The sequence below is a fragment of the Vulpes lagopus genome, chromosome 24, assembly GCF_018345385.1.
Source record: "Vulpes lagopus strain Blue_001 chromosome 24, ASM1834538v1, whole genome shotgun sequence".
Taxonomy (NCBI): domain Eukaryota; kingdom Metazoa; phylum Chordata; class Mammalia; order Carnivora; family Canidae; genus Vulpes; species Vulpes lagopus.
Genome location: NC_054847.1, coordinates 17,827,898 through 17,841,195, shown reverse-complemented (window position 1 = coordinate 17,841,195; position 13,298 = coordinate 17,827,898). Strand labels below are relative to the sequence as shown.

The window sequence follows — 13,298 nt, the reverse complement described above, 5'->3', positions numbered from 1 at the left end:
ACATACCCTGGGATATACTTACTCCACTGAAGACAATTTGACCTTATGAGTTCCGTTTAATATCTCTTTTATCTTAGGAAGTATTTCTTTACATTTTATTTATGGTGATCAGAGTCACCATTCTATTTAGTTGACATACAATGCTACTACATTAGTTTCAGACATACAACATAGTGACTCAACAAGTTTATCCCATTTCTTGGATCTTTGTAGCTAAGTAGTCTTGGATGTCAAGTTACATTGACCTTCAGAATACTTGTAGTTTTCTAACTTATCGCATGGAAAATTTTATACATTCATCTTAAAATGTTGTGGGGTTTTTTTCTGTCTTTATTGCTCCTTGGGGGCTTTTTAAAATTTAATTTGTGTTAAAGATTGAAGTACATTAAATATACACAAACACACACACACGCATTGTTTTTCCTCAGAACTTAGTCTTGTGAATTAGTTGCATGATACTTGTAAGTGACCATAATGGGGACAGGGAAATGGTTGTATTGTAGAGCAGTGTTTTTTGCCCTAATAGACCTAATGTTTACTTTTTTAGTAATAAATGCTGTATACTGCTCCCGTTATAATACTTAAATGAAATTCATAGATACAGTAATCTCTCTCTTTATGTATGTTCCAAAAAACTAATAAAACCCCAGTATTACATAGAGGAGAAATAAAAATTATACAAACTAAAATAAAATAATATGTACTTTAGGATGTAAATAGGTAGGAATGACTACACTAGAAGGCAATTTAAAATAAGAACAAAATATGTATATTTATATACATATTGGATGCTGGATGTTATTGAATTTATGACTGCCTTAATTATATGTACTATTATTTTACACACCATTAAGAGGAAAACTGTTCCAACTATACTGTTACAAATGTGTGAATATCAGTGATATTAAAGTGGAAAGGCATGAATCATTTAAGTAATGAAATTTGATATATGTTAGAATCATTATGAACACCTGCTCTAGAAATGTAAGCTAATACATCTGTATATGTTTGCAGGTCAGCTACCACAGTCATGGTGTTAACAATATGATTTTTCCAAATTGGCAAGCAACTCAGAGTTACATTTCAAACATAAGAATATACAATATTCTGTGGAATTAACAGCATTTGCAGTTCTTGGAAAATTTATTGTATATTAAAACTGTACAGAAAAATACTTTCTCTTTATAACCCTGGTTCTTGTTTCTCACTGCCTGCTCTTAGACATAAAACAAGCAGATTGATGTCTTCAACCCTGTTCTCTTCTTTACATTTTTGTTCTGTTTCTAGACTACAGAGACATTCATCTTCTTTGTCCCCAAATTTGGGTTTTTGTTTTCTCTATATATTAGTTATCTTGACTTTGAAGCAGGGAGAATATATCAAAACCTGGACTTACTGATCAAAATCGTTTGAAATTTTTCTTTTTTAACTCTGTGCATGTATTACTTCAATAAAAGTATTATTTGAAAATATAGTTTTAAGGGACACCTGGTTGGCTCAGCAGTTGAGCATCTGCCTTTGGCTCAGAGTGTGATCCTGGGATCCTGGATCGAGTCCCTCATCGGGCTCCCTATGGGGAGCCTGCTTCTCTCTCTTCCTATGTCTCTGTCTCTCTCTGTTTCTCATGAATAAATAAATAAATCTTTAAAAAAAAATAAAAATATAGTTTTAAAAATTTAAAAAACAACAGCTTAATGCTATAGGCAGCCTTTTGGTTAAAAGTAAGTTCATGTGGATACAATGAAAGTAAATGGCAAACAGATCCTAGTAAGGAAAGACTGGTTAGGTTCGATTTTGTTTTGTTGTTGGTTTTATTATTTAAAAGCCAAAAGTTGGAGGCGCCTCGGTGACTCAGTTGGTTGGGCTTCTACCTTCAACTCAGATCATGATCCCAGAGTCCTGGGATTGAGTCCCACATTGGTCTCCCTGCTCAGCTGGGAGCCTACTTCTCCCTCTGCCCCTCCCCCCTACTTGTAATCACTCTGTCTCACACACATATTCTCTCTCTCTCTCAAATAAATAAATAAATTTTTAAAAAAGTCAAAAAGTGGGAAACAACTAAAATGTCTGTCAACAGATAAATGGATAAATAATAGTGGTTTCTCCATATAATGGAATATTATTTGGCCTTACAAAAGAATGAATACATGCTACAGCATGGATGAACCTTGAAAAAAACTGTGAAAGAAAAGTGAAAGGAGATAATCAAAAAGAATATCTAGTATCTGAGTTTGTGTATATGAAAGTTTAGGAAAATCTTTTGAGATAGGAATTTGATTAAGGATTGCTTAGAGCTGGCAGGCAGGCCAGTGATTAAGGGAGTGATAGCTAAAGATTATGGGGTTCCTTCTTGAGATGTTGAAAATGTTCTAACATTTACTATAATGGTTGTACATATTTGAGAGTATATGAGAAACCATTGAATTATATACTTTAAAGGGGTGAATTATATGACATTATGAATTATATTTCAATAAAACTGCTTAAATAAAAGAATAGGCTACTTCAAAAGTATATATAGTTACCATCAATTTTAGCAGGAAGGGAGTAGACATTTATAGATGGCATTTCTTTTAGCCTTTCCTCCCCATTTCATTTCCCCTTTGCAATCCAAACTTGAAGCAGGAGATTCAGCACAGTACTCTTTAGAGTCATTGCAACCTCTAGCAGTCTGACTCCAGCCTAAAGAGAAAGGTGTTGGGAGAAAGGATTTCTCTAATCCAAGCATAGGGCTTACAGTCAATCAGTGGTAAGACACCTAGGAGGCAACTGGCTACAAAAGTTTCTTGTAGTTCATCCTCTTCTGGAAGAGTGAAATAACCTTTTTGTCACAAGTTTGTTACAAGTGTAGTGGCATCTGAAGTTAGATTGCTCTGACTTATAAACAGACCTGCCCTTTTGGAGCAAGAATATCGGTGGTCTGAAGCAGGCAAGTGCAGCCTCTATGGTTGGCCTGTTTGAAGACATCTGTGTGTTGTCCATACCAGTGTGGTACAATTGTGCCAGAAAACTTCCATTAGCATGTTGTATTCTTGCAGAATATATTGCATAAGTGGAGAGCATGCTAAATATTTGATTTTAATTGTAAACATTTCATTCTCAAAAAATAAAAGATCCTACCTCTTTTTCCCATCATTGGTAGTTCTAAACATTAGATTTTTTTTTCCATAAGGTCAAAATGTAACTTAAGTACTATGATTGTGAATGGAAAAAATGGTGACATAATTGGGTATTGGCAAGTTATTTTTCCAGTTTCTGTAGTGTGTGAATTTTTAATATTAATAGACATAAAACATTAAAGGAAGTCAAACTCCCAGTAATATGATATATGAAAAGTATAAATAAGTCTAGTAAATCTTTTTTACAATGCCAGCACTTAGCTTTTTTTAAACAAATTTGTTTTTGATCACAACTGAGCAGTGTCTATAATTTTATCAGATAATAGTGGCATATATTCACTCAATTTTTCTAATTCTACATGCAAGTGTATGGTTTTGTTTTTTTTTTTTTTTTTTTTTTTTTACTATTTTATTTATTTGAGAGTGATAGAGCGCACAAGTTGTGGAGAGAGAGGCAGAGGGAGAGAGAGAAGCAGACTCCCTCTTAAGCAGGGAGCCTGACATGGGGCTCAGTCCCAGGACCCTGGGATCATGTCCTGAGCCAAAGGCAAATGCTTAACCTACTGAGCCACCCAGACACCTCCAAGTGCATGTTTTTACATGTTTCTTTGTCTATACTATTCTTGTATGTTTGTTATCAAAATGTATGTAATTTAAAAAATTAATGTTAACGAATTTCAGATTTCTCCAGTTGACACTGTTGTGCTAAAATATCACCAAAATGCCATTAAAATAAATAGTCATTTAATTATCAGTATCAGTAATCATGATAGAACCTAACAGGAGTTTTCCTGTTGTTAATTATTCTCTACCAGCTATCTTCAATAGTATGGGCCCCTAGGAGATGATTAGAAATTTTTTGAGTAAGTTTTGGGTTGTCACAATGATGGGGGAAATGTTAGTAGGCCAGCTGTCTTGATGCCTAAGTTTAATAGATCAAATAGATTCCAACCCTTGTCTTCACGCCTGCCGTCAGTGTTTGGTGCTTCCAACTCCCAGTCTTCTCAAAAGTCTAGAGGACATGTTCACTTTTGCAAGCATATTAAGTTGCGGCTGCTTTTCTTTTGCCAAGTCAGCTACCACTTATCTGTCAACATCGACTTCTAAACGTTTGTTGAAATTTTTTATACTATGTTTCACCATTCTCTCTTTCATGGTGGGATTCTGTCCTTTTTTTTTTTTTTTCTCCTAATTCCTTTACTGTGTATCCAGTGGTTTCAAAGGCCAAGTGAACACCAAGAGATGAATCTGCTATGCCTAACAGCTTGTTGGGAGATACCTTCTCTTAGAGGATATGGAAGGGTTTTAGGTGGTTTGACTGTTATGTAGACTAGCTGGTGTACTAGCAGTCAGTGCCTAATTGGGGCTAGACCTGCTAGGCACACTATTTGTAAGCCCACCCAAAATGCCAGTGATACTTACAGTTTTCAGTTCATTCTAGCCTTGCATTAACTCAGTGTAAACAGTACATTAGACAATTAACATTTTCTATGGCTGAGTATGATGTGTAATCATTCTCATTACTCTTTCTCAAGCTGAGCTTTTAGAAACTGATTTGCATTCAGAAGTAACAGAAAAACAGTGTGATGGCTCCTTATCATTAAAAGGAAAAAAAAATGGATAAATTGTTTTCCTATTCCTAACATTTAGCTTTGCTACATGGTTTTTCTTCATATTAACAGATTTTTTGGTAGAAGGCCTCAGTGGGATTGCAGAGGAGCATCAAATCTGAATGAACTTCATCAGCTATTAAGTAACATAATGATCAGAAGATTGAAGAATGATGTTTTAACCCAGCTGCCCCCTAAAGTCAGACAGCGTATTCCCTTTGATCTTCCATCAGCAGCTGCCAAGGTGAGAATGATTGTTTGATTCAAAGTCTTACTTTAAGTCATGTTAATGAAAGATTATACATACTGATATTTGATAGAAGGAAAGGTCTGTTTTCTTAAAATAGGATTAATTAATAGAACATATGAACTGGCTTTGTATCATTTCAGGAGAATAGGAAATATTTAATTTAAATCATCAAATAATGTGAAAAGAATCAGTGTCCTACTGATTTAAAAAGATTATTTCTGTTCAGTCTAGATTAAAAGCACCTCACCTGCAAGGAAGATTTAGTAGTAAGAGTTCTAAGTACCTATAGGGTGTCAAGCCCAATAATTAGGAAGGGAAGTTGTGTTTCTTGCTCTAGGATTTTTTTCAAGTATGAGCTATCTTCTAGAATAACTTGGATATGGGCATCTTTTTGAGATCTGAAAACTCTATGATCATGTTGGAGGATGTGAAGGTCCATATATTAGAAAGCCATATTGTATTTTACCTAATCCTTACCTACATTTACTTTTATGGAGTACAGTGCTTATATATTCTCTGAAATTTCTTTAAATCTGGACAAGGTTTTGTTGACAAAGACTACTTATTGCATTGTTTGATTTTGAAAGCTTAAAGTAGACATTTTGTAAACACTGAGCAATATATTACTGGTAATAAAAGAATAACCTGATTTTCTTTATCCACTATGTTAGCATTAGAAAGAAAAATAAGACTATATGATTATATTACATTATTCTTCAGCTAATATTCTTCAAGTCTTTATGCTTATTTAAATGAAATCATATCTCATTATGAAAATACTTTGCTACCATATACATTTTCATTATTTCCTTTCTTATGTATGCAAACTTTTTTTTTAACTTTACAAAATGTTTTTCCTTAAGGGGAATCTCTAATTGTTTGATTTGTGGTGTTAGCAAAGGGCTTGGCTTTCACCCACAGCTTTCGTTGGTTTCTGTCTTTGGTGTGAACATGTGACTGACCTATCTCCATATTGATGCTTTTAAATGAATACATTGGTATCTTTGGGAGTTTGTTTTCATATCTTTACAAAGAAAAGAAAAGAAAAAAGTAGGACAAAATTCATTATTTTATTAATTGTTCTATTCTTTTTTAAAAAAATTTTTGTTTATTTGTGTATTTGAGAGATAAAGAATGTGCAGTCAGAGAGGGGCAGAGTGGAAGGGAGAAGGAAGGGAAAAGAATCCAAAGCAGACTTCGCACTGAACTCCAAGCCTGATGTGGGGCTCTATCCCATGACTATGAGATCGTGACCTGAGCCAAAATCAAGAGTCAGACACTTAACCAACTAAGCCACCCAGGCATCCCTGTTCTGTTCTTTATGCCATATTTCTAAACATTGTTATTTTCTCCCGCATAGGAATTGAATAGCAGCTTTGAAGAATGGGAAAAATTAATGAAAGCTCCAAATTCAGGAGCCACTAAGACTGTCATGGGATTGATTACTCGCATGTTTAAACAAACAGCTATTGCCAAGGTAATCTTTGTTGGGACATCATGTGTTTGTCTTGATACAAATTGTTTAATGTATTTTAATGCTTTTATTTAAACAGCTTATTTGCATACTGTAACATGCCTTAGCCATTTAATTTTTTAATTCTCTGTTATGGAAAAATTTGGATATATTCTAAGTAAACAATAGTATATGGAGACCATTATACAGATCTATTTATTGATTCTTTCCAATATATGGGTACACTTTGATGAGGGAATATGATATGCTTTACATGTTCTCATTTAAAGAATATACATATATTCATCTTTGTCATCAGATTTTTCTGTGGTCTTTGCTACATAATTGACACAAATAATGTTTTTTATTTAAGTCAATCATTTTTAATTGGTATTATGTTTCTAGTTCCCTACAGAGATAGATGTGCTCATATTGTTTGTCTGAAAGTGCAAATTAGAGGTGTTAGAGTTTTTAATTCTCAGTGTGAATATAAAGTAGGTTCATCACACGTTGTTTTTACTAGCATCGTAGAACTTAGACATGCTAATGAGTGTCACTCCTTTCCAATTCTGAGATTTTTTTTATAAGATAATTTTTTTTTCACATTCAGGGAAATTTGTCCTTTTAAAATATATAGCTTGATGACGTTTGACAAATACACAGAGTAAGTTGCTAGTACACTCAAGATAAAGGATATTTCCATTTGCCCAAAAGTTCCCTGGTTCACCTTTGTAGTCATCTCCCTCATACCTGCTTTCTGCACCTCTGCAGTCTCAGTTATGCTTTCTATCACTGTAGTTTTGCATTTTCCTAAATGTTCCAAAAATGGAATCAAATAGTATGTAGCCTTATGTCTGGCTTCTTTCATTTAGCAAAAAGCTTTTGAATATTGATCCATGGTTTGCATATGTAATTAGTTTCTTCATTTTTATTTCTGAATAATGTTCCAGTGTACAGATATATACAGGATTTTTTTTAAGATTTATTTATTTATTCAGAGAAAGAGAGAGAGAGACAGAGAGAGGCAGAGACACAGGCAGAGGGAGAAGCAGGCTCCATGCAGGGAGCCCGACATAGGCCTCGATTCCGGGTCTCCAGGATCACACCCCGGGCTGCAGGCGGCGCTAAACCACTGCACCACTAGGGCTGCCCATATAACAGTTTTTTTCCTTCACCAGATAGTGGCCATTTTGGGATCTTATCAGTTTGGGCCATTATAAGTAAAACTGTTATGATCATTCATGTACAGGTCTTTGTATGAACAGATTTTCATTTACTTGAGTAAATAACTGGGAATGGGACTGTTGGGTCACATGAAAGGCACAGGTTAAATTTTATAAAAAGCTGCCAAATTGTTTTTCAAGTACTTTGCCATTTTGCATTCCTAGTAGCAATGTATGAGAGTTCCCAATGATTCTACATCTTTGTCAGTACTTGGTATTGTCAGTCTTTTTAATTTTAGCTATTTTCCAGGTATGTACTGGTATCTCCTTGTTATTTTAATTCGCCTTCTCCTAATGTCTAATGATAGCATATTTTCATGTGTTTATATCTACAATAGATATCATATATCTGTTATATATCATATAGTCTGTGCATACCAAGTCCATATTTATATTGGATTATAAGAGTTCTCTTTTTTTAAGGTTTATTTATTTTAGTGAGAGAGAGCATGGGGCAGGGGAGGTGAGCAGAGGGAGAGGGAGAGACAGAATCTCAAGTCAACTCCCCACTGAGCATGGAGCCTGATATGGCTCCCATAATTCTGAGATCATGACCTGAGCTGAAATCAAAAGTCAAATGCTCAACCCACTGAGCCACTAGTCACCACAGACTAGTGGTGACTTATATATTATATATAATATATATATTTTTTAATTGGTATTATGTTTCTAGTTCCCTACAGAGATAGATGTGCTCATATTGTTTATATATATATTGTAGAAACAAGTCCTTTAACATATAGGCCTTTTCAAAGTATTTCTTCCAAGTCTGTAGTTTGCATTTTATTGTCTCGACATTGTCTTTCAGAGAACAGAAATTTTAAATTTTGAAACAGTCCAGTTTATTATTTTTTCTTTCATATTTTGTGCTATTTAAGTCCTAATTAATTTTTGCTTATTCCATGTTCACAAACATCTTCTACCATGTTTTCTTCTAAAAGTGCTATATCTTTAGCTTATATAAGTAGGCCTAGAACTATTTTGAGTTAATTTTTTTATGTGGTACCAAGTTAAGGATAGAGATCTGGTTGTTTTGGTCTGGGTGGATTTTATTTGCTTATTTATTTTGCGTGTGGATTTTCAGTTTTCAATTAATATTCATTATTGTAAACCATTTTTCTCTCATTGACACATCTTAGCACCTTCATAAAAAAATCATTTGGTCATATATATGTGGGTCTGTTTCTGAACTCTGGTCTGTTTCATTGACCCATACATCTAATTTGACATAATACTACAGTATCTGGTTCCTGTACCTTTCTAACAAAGCTTGAAATCACATGGTGTTCACTCCTACTTTATTTCAAAATTATTCTGTCTGCTGTAAGTCTTTTGCTTTTCTTTATGAGGTTTAGAATTAGCTTTTTAAGTATGTGCAGTTTTGATTGGAGTTGTTTTGAATTTATAAATTCATTTGGAAGAATTGACTTCTTAATAGTATTGAATTTCCTTTCCCATGGAAAGAGTGTCTTCTTTCATTTCCCCCAGCCATATTTTCTAGTTTCAATGAATACATTTTGCCAGATTTACTCTAGTTATTTCATCTCTTTTTATGCACTTGTAAATATTTCTTTTTTTACTTAAATTCAATTAATTAACATATAATGTATTATTGGTATAAGAGGTAGAGGTCAATGATTCATCATTCTTATATAACACCCAGTGCTCATTATAACACATGCCCTCTTTAAGTCCATCAACCAATTACCCCATACCCCCAGCCCCCTCCCTTCCAGTAACCCTGTTTGTTTCCTATGATTAAGTTTCTCTTGTGATTTGTCTCCCCTCTGATTTCATCTTGTTTTATTTTTCCCTCCCTTCCCCTATAATCCTCTGTTTTGTTCCTTAAATTCTTAAAATCATATGAGTGAGATCATATGATAATTGTCTTTCTCTGATGAACTGATTTTGCTGAGCATGGTACCCTCTAGTTATCCACATCATTGCAAATGGCAAAATTTCATTTTTCTGATGGCTGAGTAGTATTCCATTATATAGATCCACCATTTCTTCTTTATACATTCATCTGTTGATAGACATCTGGGCTCTTTCCATAGTTTGGCTATTGTGGACATTGCTGCTATGAACATTGGGGTGCAGGTGACCCCTTGAATCACTCTACACTTGTATCTTTGTGGTAAATACGTAGTAGTGCAATTGCTGGGTGATAGGGTAGCTCTATTTTCAACTTTTTGAAGAAGAACTTCCATACTCTTTTCCAGAGTGGCTGCACCAGGTTGCATTTCCACCAACCATGTAACAGGGTTCCCCTTTCTCCACATCTGTGCCAACATCTATCATTTCCTGACTTGTTAATTTTAGCCATTCTGACCAGTGTGAAGTAGTATCTTATCGTGGTTTCTTTGTTGTTGTTTTTTGGGGGTTTTTTGTTTGTTTGTTTGTTTGTTTGTTTTTTATTCATGAGAGACACAGAGAGAGAGAGAGGCAGAGGCACTAGCAGAGGGAAAAGCAGACTCCACGCAGGGAGCCCAATGCGGAACTTGATCCCAGGACCTCAGGACCACACCCTGGGTTGAAGGTGGTGCTAAACTGCTGATCCACCCGGGCTGCCTTAATTGTGGTTTTGGTTTGTATTTCCCTGATGCTGAGTGATGTTGAGCATTTTTTCATGGGTCTATTGGCCATTTGTATGTCTTCTTTGGAGAAATGTCTGTTCGTGTCTTCTGCCCATTTATTGATTAGATTATTTGTTGCTGTGTATTGAGTTTCATGAGTTCTTTATAGATTTTGGATACAAAGTGCTTTATCTTTTCTAAAAAAAGATTTTATTTATTTATTCATGAAAGACACAGAGAGAGAGGCAGAGACGCAGGCAGAAGGAGAGGCTGGCTCCATGCAGGGAGCCCAGTGTGGGACTCGGTCCGAGGACCCCGGGATCATGCCCTGAGCCAAAGACAGATGCTCAACCGCAGAGCCACCCAGGTGTCCCACAATGCACTTTATCTGATAAAACATTTGCAAATATCTTCTGCCATTCTGTTGGTTGTCTTTTGGTTTTGTTAACTGCTTCCTTTGCTGTGCAGAAGCTTTTTATCTTGATGAAGTCCAAAAAGGTCATTTTTGCCTTTGTTTCCCTTGCCTTTGGAGACATATCTAGCAAGAAGTTGCTGGGGCCGAGGTCACAGATATTGTTAAGTGTGTTCTTGTCTAGGATTCTGATGGATTCCTGTCTTACATTTAGGTCTTTCATCCATTTAGAGTCTGTTTTTGTATATAGTGTAAGTAAATGATCCAGTTTCATTCTTCTGAATGTGGCTGTCCAATTTTTCCAATACCATTTGTAGAAGATAATTTCCATTGGATATTATTTCCTGCTTTGCTGAAGATTAGTTGAAAGTCCATAGAGTTGAAAGTCCATTTCTGAGTTTTCTGCTCTGTTCCACTTATCTATCTGTTTTTGTGCCAATACCATACTGTCTTGATGATCACAGCTTTGAATAGAGCTTGAAGTCCAGAATTGTGATGCTACTCACTTTGGGTTTTTTTTTTTTTTCAACATTGTTTTGGCTATTCGGGGTCTTTTCTGGTTTCATACAAATTTTTGTGTTCCAGCTCTGTGAAAAACGTTGATGTATTTTGATAGGGATTGCACTGAATGTATAGATTGCTCTAGATATTTTAATATTTGTTCTTCCGATCCATGAGCATAGGACATTTTTCCATTTCTTTTTGTTTTCCTCAATTTCTTTCATAACTGTTCTGTAATTTTCTGAGCACAGATCCTTTTCCTCTCTGGTTGGGTTTATTCCTAGGTTTCTTATGGTTTTTGGTGCAGTTGTAAATGGGATCAACTCCTTAATTTCTCTTTCTTCTTTCTCATTGTTAGTGTATAGAAATGCAACTGATTTCTGTACATTGATTTTACATCCTGTACTCTGCTAAATTCCTGTGTGAGTTCTAGCAATGTTGGGTGGAGTCTTTTGGGTTTTCCACATAAAGTGTCATGTCATCTGCAAAGAGCAAGAGATTGACTTCTTTGTCGATTCAGATATCTTTTATTTCTCTTTGTTGTGTGATTGCTGAGGCTAGGACTTCTAGTACTATGTTGAACAGTATTGGTGAGAGTGGACATCTCTTTCGTGTTCCTGACCTTAATGGAAAAGCTCTCAGTTTTTCCCCATTGAGAATAACATTCACTGTTGGGCTTTTCAAATAATCACTTTTATTTTATTGAGGTATGTTCCCTCTATCCCTACACTGTGAAGAGTTTAAATCAAGAAAGGATGCTGTACTTTCTCAAATGCTTTTTCTGCATCTATTCAGAGGAACATATAGTTTTTGTCCTTTCTTTTATTAATGTAGTATATCAAATTGATTGATTTGTGGATGTTGAACCACCCGTGCAGCCCAGGAATAAATCCCATTTGATTGTGGTTAATAATCCTTTTAATGTACTGTTGGAGCCTATTGGCTAGTATCTTGGTGAGAATTTCTACATCCATGTCCATGGTCTATAATTCTCCTTTTTGGTGGGGTCCTTGTCTGGTTTTGGGATCAAGATAATGCTGGCCTCATAGAGTTTGGAAGTTTTCCTTCCATTTCTATTTTTTGAAACAGCTTCAGAAAAATAGGTATTAATTCTTCTTTAAATGTTTGGTAGAATTTCCCAGGGAAGCCATCCAGCCCTGGGCTCTTGTTTGTTGGGAGATTTTTGATGACTGCTTCCAGTTCTTTCCTGGTTATAGATCTGTTAGGGTTTTTTATTTCTTCCTATTTCAGTTTTGGTAGTTTCTACATTTCTAGGAAATCATCCATTTCTTCCAGATTGCTAATTTGTTGGCATATAGTTCCTCATAATACGTTCTTATAATGTTTGTATTTCTTCAGTGTTGGTTGTGATCTCTCCTCTTTCATTCATGATTTTGTTTATTTGGGTCTTTTTGATAAATCTGGCTAGGGGATATTGATTTTATTAATTCTTTCAAAGAACCAGCTTCTAGTTTTGTTGATCAGTTCTACTGTTCTTTTGGTTTCTATTTCATTGATTTCTGCTGTAATCTTTATTAATTCTCTTCTCCTACTGGGTTTAGGCTTTATTTGCGATTCTTTCTCCAGCTTCTTTAGCTGTAAGGTTAGCTTTTGTATTTAAGACCTTTCCTATTTCTTGAGAAAGTCTTATATTGCTACAAGGACTCTTGTAGGACTTAGGACTGCCTTTCCCTCTTAGGACTGCCTTTGCTTCATTCCAAAGGTTTTGAACAGTTGTGTTTTCATTTTCATTTGTATTGATGGGTCTTGCTATTTTACCCACTCTGATACCCTGCATCTTTTGATTGGGACATTCAGCCCATTTACATTCAGAGTAACTATTGAAAGATATGAATTTAGTGCCATTATATTACCTGCAAAGTCTCTGTTTCTGTATATTGTCTCTTCCTTTCTGGCCTATGTTACTTTTGGGCTCTCTCTTTGCTTAAAGGTTTCCCTTTAATGTTTCCTGCAGGCCTGGTTCTGGTTTAGTGATCACAAATTCTTTTAGTTTCTGTTTGTCCTGGAAGCTTTTTATTTCTCCTTCTATTTTGAATGAGATTCTAGCTGGATAAAGTATTCTTAGTTGCCTTTTTTTCTCATTTAACACCCTATTCAGGGTGAGAAAAATATGCACCTAAGAATACTTTATCA

The 13,298-nt window shown here is 35.1% G+C and overlaps 1 protein-coding gene across 3 annotated transcripts in view; it reads left to right on the top strand.

The window, feature by feature from the left end:
* ZRANB3 (zinc finger RANBP2-type containing 3) overlaps positions 1–13,298 on the top strand; it is a 310,106-nt gene that overhangs the window by 214,593 nt on the left and 82,215 nt on the right. For all 3 annotated transcript variants that reach the window (XM_041739422.1, XM_041739421.1, XM_041739420.1), the window contains 2 exons: positions 4,802–4,973; positions 6,340–6,456. In XM_041739422.1, the coding sequence (XP_041595356.1) occupies positions 4,802–4,973; positions 6,340–6,456 (289 nt within the window). The remainder of the gene's footprint in view (positions 1–4,801; positions 4,974–6,339; positions 6,457–13,298) is intronic.